The sequence below is a fragment of the Anticarsia gemmatalis genome, chromosome 12 (genome assembly GCF_050436995.1).
Source record: "Anticarsia gemmatalis isolate Benzon Research Colony breed Stoneville strain chromosome 12, ilAntGemm2 primary, whole genome shotgun sequence".
In the NCBI taxonomy this organism is placed as follows: Eukaryota; Metazoa; Arthropoda; class Insecta; order Lepidoptera; family Erebidae; genus Anticarsia; species Anticarsia gemmatalis.
The window spans coordinates 2360017-2378408 of NC_134756.1; the positions used below are offsets into that span (position 1 = coordinate 2360017).

The 18392-nt window shown below is 35.7% G+C and overlaps 1 protein-coding gene across 1 annotated transcript; it reads right to left on the minus strand.

Annotated features, from left to right (window-relative positions):
• Positions 1-321: 321 nt before the first annotated feature.
• On the minus strand, positions 322-16459 carry LOC142977141 (uncharacterized). The gene is made up of 5 exons (XM_076120876.1): positions 15867-16459; positions 10888-10975; positions 5149-5301; positions 4441-4600; positions 322-3250 (listed from the first exon to the last, which is right to left on the minus strand). Exons 1-5 carry the CDS (start codon positions 15872-15874, stop codon positions 3165-3167), a joined length of 495 nt encoding a protein of 164 aa, XP_075976991.1. The 5' UTR covers positions 15875-16459; the 3' UTR covers positions 322-3164.
• Between the last annotated feature and the right edge of the window lie 1933 nt (positions 16460-18392).

Genomic DNA, 18392 nt, shown 5'->3' on the forward strand with positions numbered 1-18392 from the left:
TCTTCATTTTATTCTTACGTTTTAATAACGTTAAGAATGAAATATATCAATATTAATATTAACAAAGTTTTATAATTTTGGACTTGAAAAAACACAACGTGGCGCATAAGACTGTCAAAAACACGTGATTGCAATATTCAGTACGGTATTTAGTCTTATCTATGGACGCATGTGCAGTAGCATGAAAACGACAAGCAGCTGGCATGCTCTATCTTTATTCGACATGCGGTGTTTATCTTAAGTTTCTCTCGCTTTTATTTATCTTTAATCGTTGGCAGTCACTATTTGCGGGCATTTTTGCATAGGCACCTTTATCTCATCATGTAGGGAAAGAATTAATCTTCAATTTGGTATGTATAACATGATAATACATTATGAACGTATATATTTAACGAAATTATACCTGTTTACACCTGGCTGACATTAGGTTGCGGCCAAGTGAGGGATGGCACCTTGACCTTTCTCGGTATCTCAGGTATATTTCTTTCTAATGAAATATATTTTTTAACAATAACAAGTGAACGTAATTGTTCAACAATAAATAATTAATTACATTTTAATTAAAATTAATTGCAGCCAAATTTGGATGGCCACCTTTGCGGATCTGCATTGGTTTAGTTATAAATATCGATAAAAATTATATTTCATCAATCAAACAGGTGAATGTATAAATCACGCGGTCGGATCTTAGACTAATATAGTCAGTTGAAAATCAATATATAGCTGCATTTTATTAATGGCTTCCTCTTAATCAATATTTCCATTGAAAGTTACCAATTGGTAAGTTGTTTGTCGATGACATCGGCTTATAATTCTTCGAAATCGGGCGATATATTTTTGTTTATATTGTCCTGTATTACTACCATTAAATACTTTTTTAAATAATTACGACATTAAAGGCACTGGTATTTGCACATTTTAAAACAATTACACATAATATACATTGTCATTATCCTTGTTTTTAAAGACGATTTTGTACATTAAATATATCAGTATGAATTTTAAGACCGGCTTTTAAACGGCCTTTGTTCCGTTTCTGAGTACATTTAGCAGTAGTTTATCTTTTCAATAGCGTTTAAACTCTTATAAAAAAACGCTATTGAAAGGACCTCAGAGACCGGGCGTTAATTAACTCTGACACAGGGTTGGTATATTATAACATATAATTTTTATTACTTATAATAATGTAGACACCAATTTCACACATTACTTATAAGGCTTGCTACACACGTATTTGGTTTGACAATATTTATCAAACAACAAAAGCGAGCTCATCTGCACATATTCGGTTTTGCCGCGCGGCTTGTCCGATTAATGCCGAATTGAATATCTGTGAAGCATGCCTTACATAAGTATTTTCAAACAGGCAAATTATATATTTTAAATAACAGGGTTAATATTTTCATGTGCCTAAATATTTCGAGTAGGTACATCCGCTAAAAATAATTTTATTATTAAAGGAGATCGGCAGATTTCGTACAGCTTAAAGTTTGTGTTGTTTCGTAACAGAATTTGTACCACTTATTAAGGGGACTAAGTCACTTATTTTTATTTGGGAGTATTATTTTTAGAAGTCCGGATTAATTAGAAAGTATTTGTTTATTTAAATAATAATTTTTGGTCCATGGCTAATATTTGTTGACAACTAAAGAAAAAGAAAATCTCATGAGACGTCACTTTTCGTCTGACGTCTACGAATCCGCCAATTTGCTGTTGTTTTGAATTGTGGTTTTGACAGCATCTGAGCAATTTAGCGAACTATCGGGGCTTCTAAAAATGGACATAACTTTGACCTCCCAACTTTTAAAAATATAAGAATTTTAAAATAAACTTGTCTATCATATTAGCTACCAATTAAAACAAAAAGTATACCTAAACATGACATTTTATAAGCTATACGAATTCTTCATATAAACCTGCCGTTCGCCTTTAATAAAATATTTGTTCTGGCATCTGTTTCTTTCGTCTGACAATTTATTCTTTATGCACTTTAATAATTCAATAACAATATTTTGCTTCCATACAAATTGGATAAGAAAATAAATTACAACAAGAACCCCTCACTATACTGAAAGCAACTTATTTTGAAACAATAAATATAATAGGAACGCAAATTGGGCAACATAATAATACTATTATAATAAAACTTAACTTAAAGCACATTTTGCTAATCACATCAATCAACCAATCAAGCTGTCAAAAATAAAATTAAATTAAGCCTTCTTACGCACTAGTGGTTAACCGCGCGGTTAAAGTTCAACCTTTTGACCGCCACGGTCGGCTATACTCGACAAATCTGAACGTGCTCACGACGCTACATTTTTGTCGACATTTGCCGACGAAAGCGTCGTGAGCACTTTCTGATTTGACGAGTATAGCCGACCATGGCGGTCAAAGGGTTAATTTGTAATCTCTATTATACGCGGCTACCTCTCCAGTTAACTGAACTGTGAGTACGTTGGGGGCCAAGGATCTTTGCATGCAAATAGTAATGTTTTATAGAAGAAGCACATGTTTATAAATGTTTTTATTAAAACACTTGTATTCCACTTTACACAAGCTAAAGCCACTATACACTTCGTAACGTTACTTAACTTTCGCGTGACTAGTAACTAGTATTATATGGGCATTTACATGAACTCAAATATCTGAAAATAAACTCAATTTTGTTTGACTTTTTTTTAAGGTAGCACGATTATAAAAATCATCATCGGCCTAGCCTTTACTCAAAACTATATTGAAGTCGGCTTCCAGTCTCACCGGATGCAACTGAATACCAGTATTTTACATGGAGCGACTGCCTATCTGACCTCCACAACCCATTTATCTGGGTTATAATACGATAGCCTTCGGTAAGACTGGTTGTCAGACTTTCAACCTTCTGACTGCTGTTAAGATGTTTGAAAATGACAGCCGGTACCCACAATTTAACGTGCCTTCCGAAACACGGAGGAACTCGATATGTATTAGATGGTCACCCATACACAGAATAACCTCGGCAAGCGTAGCTTAACTTTAGAGATCGATCCGCGCGGCTGTTATTAACTAAGCCATGAGTTCATCTACTAAGCCACGCGCTTCTCTTAATAAATTCCCATATAATATTAGTTATTAGTCACTATAGTTCACTGCTAATGCACTTTCATTCTTGCAAAAGTGCAAATTCAGACGGGTATAGCACTCTCTCCGTAAGCCATCTTCATAATCCTGTAGAGACTGTTGATCATCGTCAAGTAGTATAAAGAGTAGACTGGAAACGAAGAAAAAACATATTAAAGTTTTATTTCCGTATAAAACTTCCACTGTATATCTCTATAGTCCCAGAAGTTAGCAAAGAGCCTTGGTGTTAACGAAATATCTAGATTGTAATGCATACATTCGTGTATTTCTAAAATATAGCAGCTGTGTGGCAGGCAATGGATATTCTAATATTTTCTAATTCGATTCATGGGGCAGCCAAAATGGTATGCCATTTTAAAAACAAATCTTATTTTCTTTTTTTTATAGTATCTAGTCTGAAATTTGGTATTATTTACTTGATTCGCCTGACCGAAAACAGAAAAATTAATCTCTTTGTACCACACGCTCGAGTATAAAAATAAACGTTTTAATATAATTTAAATATTCGTACGTGATGTTCTTCATAAAGCATGTGAGTGACGTCACGTTGTAATAAAAATATTCTCACGATATCTTTCCACTTCGTCTGAACAATAAGGACATGACTTGGACTAAAGGTCGTACTCAATAAAACATGCAAAAATATTGGGGATATAATAAGATATAATGTAAATAAAATTATATCTGTAGGGCGATTTTCTACCACTATCGACTATTAACAACTGGCTAGCTATTGAGAAATACTGGGTGAAAATCTGGGTGATATAATAATCAGCGCCGATAGCGGGCTCCGTCGGAACTATTATTGCTGTTAATTTTAAATGTCAAAATCTCGTTAATACATAGAAATCGATGATACCGACTGTAGCGAATCGAGCTACAGAACCACTAGTTCTAATTAAATGCTGAAAAGCATTCTTGGAGACTCGTAAGTTTGACGAATAGTGTAACATATTATTATCCTACTTTAGGGTATGGATCTTCTTCTAGAATGAAGTTCTGGCCCGCTAGTTTCCCAAGCCATCTTAAATTCGTCTTGCACAATTTTTTATTGCAGTAATAAAATCCCATGGACATGTTAAAAGGAGACCATCCGATTACGTTGGCAACCAGGTACTGGAGCTGTCCGTACCCGGAAAAACGGACAGAAGTGTTGCAGTGTGATATGAAGACATGTGAGGTTGAGGAAGACGACGTCAAGGATAGGGCGAAGTGGAGGAAAAGTGTAAAGAAGGCTGACTCCACTGCCATATGGAACGAATAGCCAGGAAGAGAGAGAGAGGGAGAGAGAGAGAGAGAGAGTAATAAAATCCCACTTACTGGCTCCAGCGAAGAGAACAACCACAATTAGTGCAATATTCCCTGGCAACTGAAGGAACTCTTCGAGCCTGAAGAGACACGTCACCACGGCTACCAGGAATATACACAGAATGAACACTGAGTTGAACACTATCGACTGCTGCAGGTGGGACGGTCGTTTCTGCAAAGATAATGTTTTTGAGGTTAGGAAATTGGTAAAGTAATGAAATTATAAAATAATATTTAGTACCTTTTTTTTAATGTGTAGCAAATTACAGAGATACTCTCGAATCTTTCTGGCTTAAACACAATGTGAGATAGCTTTCATACTTTATTTTTTGCTTGACATTTTGGTGCAGGTTAAACTGGTCGTGTGCTCAAGCTTGTCACTATGCTCGACCTGATCAGGTACTTAATTTCTATTTTTAAATAATAACAGTAACGATAAAGACTGCTGTACACGGATAAATCTATCTAAGTACCTGTAAGTGTTTTGTTAAAAGGCTTTCAGTTAAAATATAGGTAAACTTACGACTTTCAAGCACTTACTTATTCGCATGATTCGTGTAGCCGAAAAAAAATCGTTCAGGTAGTAAGCAGACTATTCAGCACTTCTGGATATTATTCAATGAGCAACTACTTATTAGCCCTATTCAGGTAATGCAAGTGTATTTATGAATTGTTTTACTGTAGAGTCTTTAATAAATACCGTGGGGTTAAAAAACTCACAAGTAATATCCCAAACAGCGCTACGATGTTGCTGATAGCGGACAGTGTGGAGAACATCACCATGCTCATGGAGATGAGGTTGTCTTCTGGCTCTCGTTCCTGATGCCGTGGCAAGTTCCACGCCCCGGCTACTATGTTCGCTACACATGCCAGCTGGAATTAAGAAGTACATAAAATAAATAAATAAATTTAACCCATTACTGTCCCACTGCTGGGCAAGGGTCTCCTCCCGTAATGAGGGAGGGGGTAGGCCTTGAGTCCACCACGCTGGCCAAGTGCGGGTTGGGGACTTTGCATGCCCTCAATAAATGTATTAAACAAATTTTAGGCATGCAAGGTTTCCTCACGATGTTTTCCTTCACCGTTAGAGCATGTGACAATTATTTCTAATACACACATAACTTCGAAAAGTCATTGGTGTGTTGCCTTGGATTCGAACCTGCGACCACTTGCGTGGGAGGTGTCAACTTATACCACTCGGCTGTCACTGCTTATATTAAGAAGTACATATGTACATACATAAATAATAATTTTATTATAAATAAGTATCATTGGACAACTCACAAACGGTCATTTGATTCCAAACTAAACAGAGCTTGTACTATGGTAACCTAATAACTTATAAACATACTTATATACTTCTAAATACATACTTATATAGATACATTAACATCCAGGCTCAGAACAAATACTCGTGCTCATCACACCAAGATTTGTCCCGGGTGGGTTTTGAACCCACCACACGCGGCGCTCCGGTTATTGCGGCGAGGTGACTACTTTAACCACTGCGCCAAACATGCAGAATAGAGTATAAATCACCAATATTCAAACTTTAGATGTTAGGTGTTGTGAGTGTATTTATATAGCATATTATTTGAGGTTTATATTCTTATGCGTCACCATAAAACGCGTTAATCATTCTTAAGACGTCGTGGTAAAGATGATTTATATAATAATATAGTCATACTCATTCAGTATGACGTTCAATAAATAGTAATGGACAAATAGTAAACCGGTATTGTCCTTAAAAAGGCCCATGAGCTGTCCTATTCCCTAGATATTTTTTAAGCAAAGGCTGTATAATAAATAAAAATAAATTTTACCCATTCATATCTCACTGCTGGGTAAGGGTCTCGTCCCCATAATAAGGGAAGGGTTAGGCCATAAGACCACTGCGCTGGCCAACTGCGGGTTGATGACTTTGCATACTCTCAAGAACAGTTCTGAAGAACTTTCAGGCATGCAAGGTAAGATTATAATATTTTCCATCACCATTGGAACAACGTGATAATTATTTCAAATACATACATAACTTCGAAAAGTCACTTGCTCTAACGGTGAAGCAAAACATCTTGCTGAAACTTGCACCCAAAATATAGCTTTAATGTACTTTTTGCAGTCCCCAGCTCGCACTTGGCCCGAGTGGTGGACTCAAGGCCTAAGCCCTCCCTTGTTCGAGAAGAGTTCTTTGCCCAGCAGTGGGACAATAATGGGTTAATAATATAATTTAATTGCATTTAACGGTAGGCAAATAATGAAGATTTTCAAACATTAACTCATACTTAAATATATATTTTGTGGAATGCACACTAACGTCTATAAAATTAACTCATGAATTACCATTAATATCCCTATAAGGTGTGAGGAAACTGCATATAGTAGTCATAAGAGAAGGCATGCGTTGAATCATATAACGATAAGAAGACTTGCGTACCTGCATACATTGCATACCTAGGGAAATAAAGGCGTAAGTGGAATAAACTCATTTTAGAAATGAGTTACAGTCAACTTGGGTAATAATGGGTCAAAATAGTTTCGATTATTTTTTCATATGAAACCAACACAATTGATAAAAGTTTGCAAAACTAAAATAAACCTTTATCAATTTCCCACGTTCAATGTTACCCAAATGATTCAAAGTTACCCAAATTGACTGACTGTACATGACATTATTTTATTTTACATGCTACCTTATTTATTACCAGACGTTTCGATTCATTAAAAGCATTAAGTATCAGTTGCGTGATTTTGTACAGTCGGTACTGTCGAGTATCGAAAGTTTGACATTTAGAACGCACGTTTGGTGCAGTGGTTTAAGTGGTCACCTCGGCTCAATAACCGTAGTGCCGCGTGTGGCGGGTTCAAATCCCACCCGGGATAAATATTTGTGTGATGAGCACGAGTATCTGTTCTGAGCCTGGTTTTTAATTTATCTATATAAGTATGTATTTAGAAGTATATAAGTATATCTATCAGTCATTTGATTACCGTAGCACAAGCTCTGTTTAATTTGGAATCAAATGACCGTGTGTAACTCACACACCAATATTCAATCAGTCCAACAATATTTATTTATTTATGTTATTTTACGCGCTACCTTATTTGTTACCTGACGTTTCGATTTGTTAAGCATTAAGGATTAGGTGTCTGAAAGCCGCGATACTATATTTTAGATCGTCCGATTTTCGGTTTACCAACTTTTTAAATTTACAAAATATTGAATTAGTGGTAAACCTAGATTTTTTTGTACACAGCCTATCTGCCTGCAGAAAATCACATGAAGAAAAGTGACCTATAATATATTATTATTCGAAACTGCAATAAAAGTTAAGTATTGGTAGTTACGCCTTTGTTGCACTGGGTGTGCGACATTTAAGTGTATGTTGTAGGTGTGTGATACAGACCGACAACTTCACTGTAATTACTTGCTTATCCTGTTATTATACCATATGTACATATATATTTATGTACGATCAGGTACAAGTAACTGACGATTTGCACACAATACAATTGCTTAAACACATACATTTAATACCTTCAAAACACCATTTTTTAAATTCACATACTTACCTGCATACTAATAATATCACACCTGTTATACCCAAAGATGTAGGCAGAAGTGTACGAAATACACTCACATTTCGCCATTAACAATGTTAGTCCCATGTAAAAGGGGTAGAGTCTATTGAAACGTACTGGGCAAGTTATCAAACTCTGGACTACTAAAAAAAATGCCAATGGCACTTTGTCCGATTTGGTTCTTGAATCGTACCTCGTGGTTAGCAGTCGGATACACTATCGACCGTGCCATAGAGACTAGGGCTTTTAATTTTTTACGTGCAATTTTTGTCTAAAAAAGTAATGGTGAGTGCTTAGCCCTAGATTCCAACCAAATTTTTAAGCACTATAGTTTACCTTCTTTCCACAATTCCATATGCATAGTAAAGTCGTTCAGAATTAGGTTATATCAATCTTGAAAGTCTCTCCCTCATAAACACACTATAAACCTATTTTAGTTAAAGAAACTACTACAATATGTTTTCTCTTTTTTCATTCAGCTAAACCTTTCATAACTTCATATATTTTTATGAATAAGAGGGTCTGTATAGAACAACATTTCAGTTTCACGATAGGTTTCTATACATATTTTTAATCCTCCCATGTTTGGGAGACTTGTTTTTCTACACATAGTCGATCAAAATGTGTGACAATGTATAGGTATAATGTTATTATTCGCAATAATACAAGGTCGTGTGTTCAAAAACAATGACTATATGACTATATTAGGTAATAGTAGGTCAAAATGTTTGAGGAAAATTGAAAACCACATGCAAATATTAAAAGTAAATAACCTAACTGCATAATTTTCTGTTTTAGGAATGGAAACCTACAATAGGCTTATTTCATTGCCTTTACCAAGAAGGTTGGACAAAAACGGTGTGTGGTTATAAACAGTTTGGAAACTTGTTTATTACAGCTCGTGTTATAACTATTGCTTTATGACTAACGCATTGGGGAGTCTTTTGTACCAATCATTTTAACGACGGGTGTCAATAAAATACTAGCAACTAACGATAACTAGGCAATTAATGGCCACTATCGACTGAATGAGTTAAGATGCAATTCGGCAGATAGTGTATAACTTAGATTAACATAGGATTTTTTTTAACTTCGAATAATCTTTCTAGCCGGATACCTAAAACTAAGATGTGTTGCTTAAATTTCAAATAAAATTACACTTTAAATTGCGTTCTCCGAAGCAAGCAGACGCCTGGCTCTAAGACCACTGCCACCCATCAGGAGTTAGCTAGCAAGATTGTTTAACTCATTGATCGTTAATCGTGATAACCCAGGTAACTCCATGTAAAATACTGATATCCAACTGCATCCGATGAGACTGGAAGCCGGTTCAAACTCAGTTGGTAGAAAGCCTAGGCTGAAAATGGATCGTTTACCGACCTGCAAGCATATCTAGGAGCGCCTCAAAACAAAGATGCAAATTATTCTACACTAGCTGCTAAAAAAATTACTTTCTTCACTACAAAAAAAGAATCACCTTGTCTCCAAGAAGTACCTAAAGACTAATAACAAAACAATACAAAATATTTAGACAAGTGCTCTACATATAACTGTATTGTGAACAAAGCCAACAAGTGTGTTTGTGGGTTGTACACAAATAGCCCTCTTAGCACTACAGAGTTAAAGATAATACAGCACAAATTTTAGCACTTAGTGCATCGACTCAAGTGCTTACGAAAGTGACCACTTTAAACTGTGACTTTTCGTCAATTAGATCATAGCAAATTTTGGAGATATAAGTAGGTACTAGGGGGCAAATGTCCCACAACATCCCAAAAATGAAATTGGGCAGTCTTTTTTATACCTGGAGACATCGCGCGGCTTATGTCCTAAGACCTTGTCCAGAAGGGGCGAACTCGCTACAAATGGGTTCGCCCGATTTCGTTCGCGCGTTACCAAGATATTAGGTGCGCATTCATCGCGTCCACAAGCATCGAGCGAATTCAAAATACGTGCGAAGCTCACGCGCTTTTAGGACAGAACGTTCGCGCAAAATGATCGCGGCAAATTCGGCTCTTCTGGTAGTAGGTTGAACAACGAACGACTGCGTCGCACAATTTTACCCAAGTCGCAGAACAATTCAGTTTAAACAGTTATTTAAAATAAATCAACAGCCCAGTTGGTCAACATTCTAGAGGCCTAGTCCCACCCTAGTCGCGTGTGGAGGACTTTACCCCGAAGAAGTGCAGAGGTAGAGTACAGTAATGTTTAAAATCAATTTATACTCATTTTCCAGAACATTGAACTAAGCATAAAAACTAGTAATGTCTAAACAGGATTATTTTGTTGATAGAAGTAAAGAAAAGCGTAGGAGTATTTTCTTGTTATTCATAGTTTTATTTTATTGGAATAGTGACGTAATATTCGGGGCGTAGTAAACAAAATTATTTATTTGGGAGCGTCGACTGAAAGGGAATATAAATCACCTACTTAATGTTAGCTCTGTTGATTCGCTAAAGGCCGAAGTTTAGTAGAATAAGTTAGTAAGTTCTTTTGACTTAGTTTAGCGAAGGTAATGGAAGGTCATGTAAAGTCAAAGGTAGTTGGTACAAACTGTTCAATACAATCAGGCTTAAATCTATACTGTACTAATATCATAAAATTGTAGAGTTTGTTTGGTTGAACGCGCTAAACTTAGGGATTACTGGCGCAAATTACAAAAACATTACATTATTTGTGCGATCCATTAATAAAAGTTGTACTTTGTGTTCGTTGTTTGTATATTTGTAAATATCTCCGCGACATAAGAGCAATACTTTGCGGGAGTTTTCTATAAAAAGAAGAGACCGATCCACGCGGCTCTTGTAACTTAATCATGACCTCCTCCAAATATGGCTGTTATGTAGTTATTGTAATATATTCCTACAATTAAATACTTACAGTAGATATAATGCAGAGGATGAAACAGCCGGTCTCGAGGGAGAGGCATCCGCAGCACCTCCTCAACATCGGCAACGGCATATCGGTACTGGAAAGATAATAAATATTATCTTGACATAGTTATGCAGTCGTTATCATTCTTATTCATTTCGTCATTACCTCTAATCGTATGGTTAGTGGTCAACCCAGTGTCAAAGTTGTTCAAGCCGCCCGAAGGCCTTTGACATGGCTTAACGACTGTTATCTTAATCGACAACAACCGGGACCGACTTTTTACGTGCCCCCCGAAGCACAGAGACGCCCAGTTCAAATACCACTATGCGGTCACCCATCTATGGAATGACCGCGCCAACGGTTGCTTCACCCACAGATCGTTTACCGACCGGTGAGCGCAACTGGCTATGGCTACGAAATAGTGACGTCATAGTTTCGTATTTTCGTTGGTATCAAAAGAGTGCCTAATAAAATGTTTCAGTCTGTAGTAATTACAATTACAACACTATTTACTAGCAAAATTACACAGTCAGGGCATTTTAAATGAACCTTTTACGAATACGAGTTTAATAATATAATTTTCCGTTAACCCAGTCAACTACCCAATTATTACAATTATACCTCTATATTGTAAATCAGGACAAATAGGGATTCCAAAATTCCAGTTTCATCAATTTTCCTTAGCTTTACCCACGAATGACGGCAAAAGATGATTTTGTCCAAGTAGAAGGAAACTCTCTTACGTATTGCTGAGGTTACTGCTCCCCATTACTTCAAACAGACACGTCACTGATTTATATAATATTTTGACTTCGTTTGTAATATTACGATCTCAGCATGATTTTGTCTACTGTTTCTGTTTTTTATAAAGTGGAAAGTCCTTTTTTTACAATGAATAATAATCAAACAACCCAGACTTTCTTCTATGTTGGAAACGGCTTTCAGTCTTACCGGATGTAGCTGAATACCAGTATTTTACATGCAGCGACTAACAGAACTCGTAGTCAGACTTTCATGCTTCTGATTACTGGTAACGACTGCGAAAGATTTAACACACACAATGTATAACATGGTCACCCATCTACAGAACATTCTCAGCAAGCGTAGCTTAACCTCAGATCGATCCGGTTGTTGTTACTTAGCCTACGAGCTCTACCTACTATGATACAAATTACATAACATATATACTTTTTACATACGAGAAATTGAACCTGAAAGATCGTAATTAATGCAGACCACAAAGATTTTAGGAAATAATATTAATATTTCCAAAGAACATGATGCCTTAAAATAAGAAGAAAAACTAGAGCATTTATTTGAGAATATATTTCTGTGACAGGAAAGTGAATTATCATGAAAAGTTACGGTGCGTATCTCCAGAGCGTCGAGGGTCGCGTAAAAAATGTCTTTTTTCAAAGGACCGAATATAATTCTAGAAAGGACTGGATATCTTTTGATTTACGAGTGCAAAAAGTTGAGGTAAAATGGGCGATAGAGGTACGAACAAGTTAGAGGAACATCTGATTCTTGTCCAGTTAGTAAGTATTTAAGAACGCCAATTTTTTATCCCGTATAGTTCTAAGTCCAGTATGATCTAGGCAATGTAAGTCGAGGTCGGTAGTGTACGGACTGCTGATCGCGAGTACCCGAGTTCGATTCTCGGGTCGGGCAAAGTGCTATGGGTCTTTTTGTAATTTATATGCGATAATACTCAGTAGTAGTCCGTAGTTTGAAAACGAGTCCGTTAAATGGCAACAAGTTCGTCCCCAATTACATGTGACATACAACTCTGCCTACGCTTTTAGGCGACTAATATAAAAAGAACTGCCAAAAAGTCTATATAATAATATTATTATTATGAATTAGCCTGGTAATCGGCTTTTGGACTAAGAAAACCAAACGAGTAATCATTTTCAGATGTTTTCAACTGCACAATAACAAAAACACGTATTACTCATATATATTAACGTTAGAATAACTGCCAAGTAAACACAAATAATTGTGGCTAAAATAGAAAACAGCATTTCAAAAGTGACCCTAACATCAAAGCGGGAGGCCAGACATAGTTTTATTAGAAGGAGAGTCATGTCTATTTGCGTCGCGTGAAATTAACACGAACGCACAAAATATTCACATCAGACAATTTGATGTCAAATATTACATAAACAACACCAAAGGATTATCAACTCTATAGCTTATATTTTATGGTTGATTATCCTATGGTGGGGTGTTGTGGGAACTTTTTTATTGAAGGAATTCTTTTCTGTTAATGGGTGTGTTAGAGGTCACTTCGTTTCGGTTATACGGAAGTTTCAGACTTGTATTTCGTAATATATTAAGTTCTTTCGCGTTTTTATGGTGTTCAACTAGACTATTATTAATAGTGATTAATGCTACGATTTGTTATAAGTAGGTATAGTATTTCGTGATAAAGGAAGATTTCAGTCGTGTTATAATCACGGACGGAGCTTACGACATAAGCTAGTCTAAAATATTATTAAAAAGGTTGCCTGACTATCTGTGTTTCCTGCTTTTGCGTTAAACAGCTGAACCAATTTAAATGAAATAGGCACAGGAAAATTTGTTAAAAACATAGTGAACTTATATTATTATTGGTGTGACGAGATGTATGGATGTGAATGAGTCAAGGGAGGTTTGAAATATTGTACCAAGTGTCGTTCTTGGGCCTAACCTTTTGAGAAAAGGCTTGATATTACAAATGTATGTAAACTTTATTTTAATAATCTCAATCTCCTAGATAAAACTAATTGCGGAGACGAAATTGCTTGGAAGACTTAGTATGACATACAAAAAATTAAAATACGGTTTGACATTATGTCGAAAAAGAGGTGTGGAATTGAACGATTTTTTTTCTTGTCAATCTTGCCAGTTTTACATTTTTCATGACATGTTATTTAAAATATCGACTGTACATTTTTTGAATACATTGAAATTTTACGCGTTAGTAAAGATGACGCCTGTTATTAATTATTTCGTGTGGCCTTTAAATTTAAACTTGTTTTGTTTTTGTTCGTACGTTTGAGAATCAACTACTACTAATTAAAAATATACTTTTTGTTTCTGGTTGTGTAATTGAACGTATTGGTAGCGCGGCACAGAGGTCTTCGGTTTGAATCTAAAGAAGTTAGGTAATTCCTCTTTTCTGTGTTGAAGTTTTCAGCAAATTCCCTTAACAAGGCAACAGTAATACTTCACATATGACAATTTCAGCTGTCTTACTATCACGGTTCATGAGATACAGCCTGGTGACAGATAGACAGCTCAATCTCAGTTATGGGGTTCCGTTTTTGCCCTTTGGGTAACTTAAAAAGGGAACGAGAAGAGTGTATGTATGGTATGGCTCTAAAAAGAGACAATGACATAAGACAATAATAACTTTAAAATTTTCGCGTTGCATACCTTAATATATATAATTCTTCTGTAAGTGTGTATGTCACTGAACTTCTCTTAAACGACTGGACCGATTTTGATGAAACTTTTTGTGTGTGTTCAAGGGGATCTGAGAATGGTTTAGATTCACAATTTTGTCCGCTGGACAATGTTTCTTTAATTATTTTTTACAAATCAAAGACGTTTAGACAGGACAACGGCTGTCGGGTCCGCTAGTTTATTATATAATAGGATACGGGAATTAACGCGAACATGCATTTTACCTTGGAATACACCACGGCCTGTGTAACCTGCGCTGAAATGTCATTATCTCTATTGTCGTGAAAGTGACTAACAGTAATAGTATTTAACAATATTTCAATGTACTGATACTATTATCTCCATCTAAACGTAAACATTGTTTCTTGTTTTAAAAACGTGACTCAAAGTAATTCCATTTTATCTTTGTTTACAAATCAAAATGGTTTATACTTTTTGCGTTTGTTTTGAAGTTGTTTAGTTTTTTATGTAAACAGTTTGATGATTAACTATGATGATGATTGAATAGTGTACGATTGTTGATCGCGAGGTCGTGAGGTCGATTTCGACTGCCGCCGTCGGGAGGTCGTGAGTTCGATTCCCACTCGAAACAATTATTTGTGCGATCTGAAATTTCCCGGTTTGTAAATTTGTGTACTTGGAATTATTAGAATTAATTCATTTAAGAAATTACTATATAAACACATTCCGAGTTCCTCCGTGTTTCGGAAGGCACGTTGAATTGTGTGTCCCAAAGATCTTCGGCAGTCATTAACTTCCGAGCTTCTGACAGTTTAACAACCAATCTTACCGAAAGATATCGCGATTTCAACCAGGTAACTGGATTGTGGAGGTCCGATGGACAGTCGATTTATGTAAAATAATGGTATCCAGCTGTATCCAGTGAGACTGGGACGATTTAATAAAATGTTCTAGAGGATTTTCAACTATGCCAGGGTGAAATTTCATGAAAATCGATTTAGAGGTTTATTCATGAAAACGCAAACAAAGAGAATTTCACGTACACAATGATAAGAATATACAGAAATAAATATTTTGCTGTTTTTTATATTATTTTAATGGCTGCCAAATATACGTGAATAGATACGTTAATTGCTAACATACAGTAATTAACTACTATAAAACAAGCATTTAAAATGAAAATAAGATTATAATAGTAAACCGATCATGATTACGCTATAATTGTTCCTTAAAATTATTTGCTCTCAAAAATTGTTTTGTCGAAATACTTATTAATGCAGGTTTAATTATTCCCTGAAATATCACATGTAGAAATCAAAAAAATAACATTTTTTTCGTATATTTACTACACTCAAATAAAACTAAGACTCATATTATTATGTCCAAGTCAGTTCTTTAGCGAAACAGCTGAAAATGCTGACATACACATCGACTATAAACTAACTCTAAAATTATATGTATTTGGCAAAGGAACATAAACATACATCCTACGAGTCTATGCATGTCAAACATATGCACAAAAACATCTACAAACGTTACCTAATACACACAAGTTATATACAAAATACACTCACCGTTTCATTTAATACCAAGAAACGAAAAACAACGAACCAAAATAACTCATGAATTGTGTCACCAGGCACAAATCGGGAAAACCACAGATATTATTTTTAAATGCATAGTCACTTCACTATAACCACAATATTCCAAAAAAAAAAAAACAATTTCGCGGCAATTTCAACACACGACCATAATACAACACTCATTTAAAAAATAATATTTAAAAAAAGAGAACACTCCGACTCGCGTCTATTTGCTCAAGTGTACTACTATTTCATTCGTTCACTCACAGATCTATTTACATACACTTTAATTATAACAAATTGATGCATTGTGAATTCTATTTTTGTTCATAGACGAGTCCATTGAGTGTTCAATTAGTTTAATCGCTGTTTAAATCGCGCTTTTAAACTGTGATTCATTGTTTACGAAGCCTTGAATATTTTTACATAAAAAAATGTATTTTGGTTTTAAATTTTAATTATGGTATAGAATTTTTAAGCGAGTCGCCATGACAGTTTTGTATTTTTTCGCGCGCGTTTTGAATGTAGAATCGTGTTTTTTTTTCTTAATTATGTGGCGATAAACACACTGCTCGGTGTCTAGTGAGCAACTAGCGATGTGGCGCTTCCTACATCCGCTCAGTAATGGCCGGCCCTGGCCTTGTGCCCAGTACACAACGCTGCAGCGCTTCATTTTATTAATTAATACAGCTGATTGCTTCCGATTTATCAATGGGATAATCAGTTCATCGAGTAGAAAATCTAGAATTATTATTTGCATGAATGGTTTAGTTACTAGGCTCGGCTGGCGAAACAATTTTTTTTCTTTATTACTGAAAAAAATTGAGAATTATTTTTAACTAGAGGTCGCCCGCGACTTCGTACTCCGGTATAAAAAATACCCTGTGTCATTCTGGGTATTCAGCTACCTACATACCAAATTTCATTTCTATCGGTTCATTAGTATTTGCGTGAAAAAATAACAAAACTCCAAACATAGCCACAAACTTTCGCATTTATAATACCTATAAGCAGGATTTTCAATGCATTAACTTCTGCCCGCTTCTCCGCCTGCACAAAAAGAGAAGATGTCTGCCTGTTCAGGATTAATTTAAAAACTACTGCTAGGTAGGTAAGTTATGTGACAGGTTGATTCATGAGGAAAACAACAGTTTATAACTGATTATGGAATTGCGGTGACATTAAACTGACCTACCAAAATGATTGTTCAGTTATTCCTTAAAACACTCCGTATTTCATTTATTACAAATTTATTTCTGTTATATGTATACGAAAGTGTAGGCATAGACCCAATTAATACACTTATTTTTTTGCTACTAATAATATTCGTCTAAGTTTCAAAACCTGAGCTAAAATTCGTAGTAATTAGAAAATCCCAATGTCACTTTTCCGGGAAAGATTTTTTTAGCCCAAGACTATCCCACTGTTGTGTAAAGGCCTCGTCCCTGAACAAAGAAAGTTTGCAAGGATTGTACTAATCCCTGGTTTCTGAGGTAAATTAAGCGGTAGTTTATCTATTCAATAGCTTTTATCCCATAAAAAAAACAGTTTGAATAGATAAACTACCGCTAAATGTGCCTCAGAAACCGGGTACAAGTGGCGTACTTTGGTCTCTACCTTCTCCTATGGGAAAAAAGCGAGATATTGTTTAATAAATGCCTGGTCAGAGCAGTCAAATGCTGACACTTATGATAGAGAATGAATTTACCGCCAGTTTGGAAGGTATAGCCAAAGAGAAGAGCTGGCAAGAAACTCCTGGTCACTCTTTTTAATCGCCAAATAGTTTGAACAATTTCTAGTTCGACATGTGGCATTTCGAGCAGGTGTCCCGTCGCCCGATTCCCCCTAATACCACTATCGACTACCGACACCGGCTAACTATCGAGAAATTTCGGTGGTCACCATGCCACTTCCAGTGCATCGAGATTTCGTGGGTTCAATTCCCACACGGAACAATTATTTTTGCGATCCACAAATAATTGTTTTGGGTCTGGTTGTACTTTGTGTCCGATTTTTGTACGGAAAGTCTCCGCGACGGTAACGGGCTTAATAGGAACTATTTTGGTAGTACATTTTAAATTTCAAGGTCAAGAATTGGGCTTCTGAAAGACTTAAGTTCCTGCAGTGATAGACTTCACCATTTCAATGTATGAGCGTACTGTGGTACCTATTAAGATTAATTCTACGTTTATTAATAAGGCCTGCTTTAAATAATGTTGTTCTCATTCCATAGATGTTGGTAGAATACGTAATATCAGCATTCTTATATCCTTATACATACATTTACTTATCCACTAGGGAACGTTTGATGAATGTTAATTCATCTAGATGGAGTTTTCACTACATATCATAAAATAAAGTCGCCTCGTCTCGTTTGCGATAAACTCCAAATCTGCCAAAATTATTTTTATACGATTTTCACTTAGGTTTTTGTGTATTTTTGTCAAAATATATAAAAATAGGCTCGCCCCCTTTTTCATGGGAATAACATTACACCTAGATAGGTAGCTCCTACCG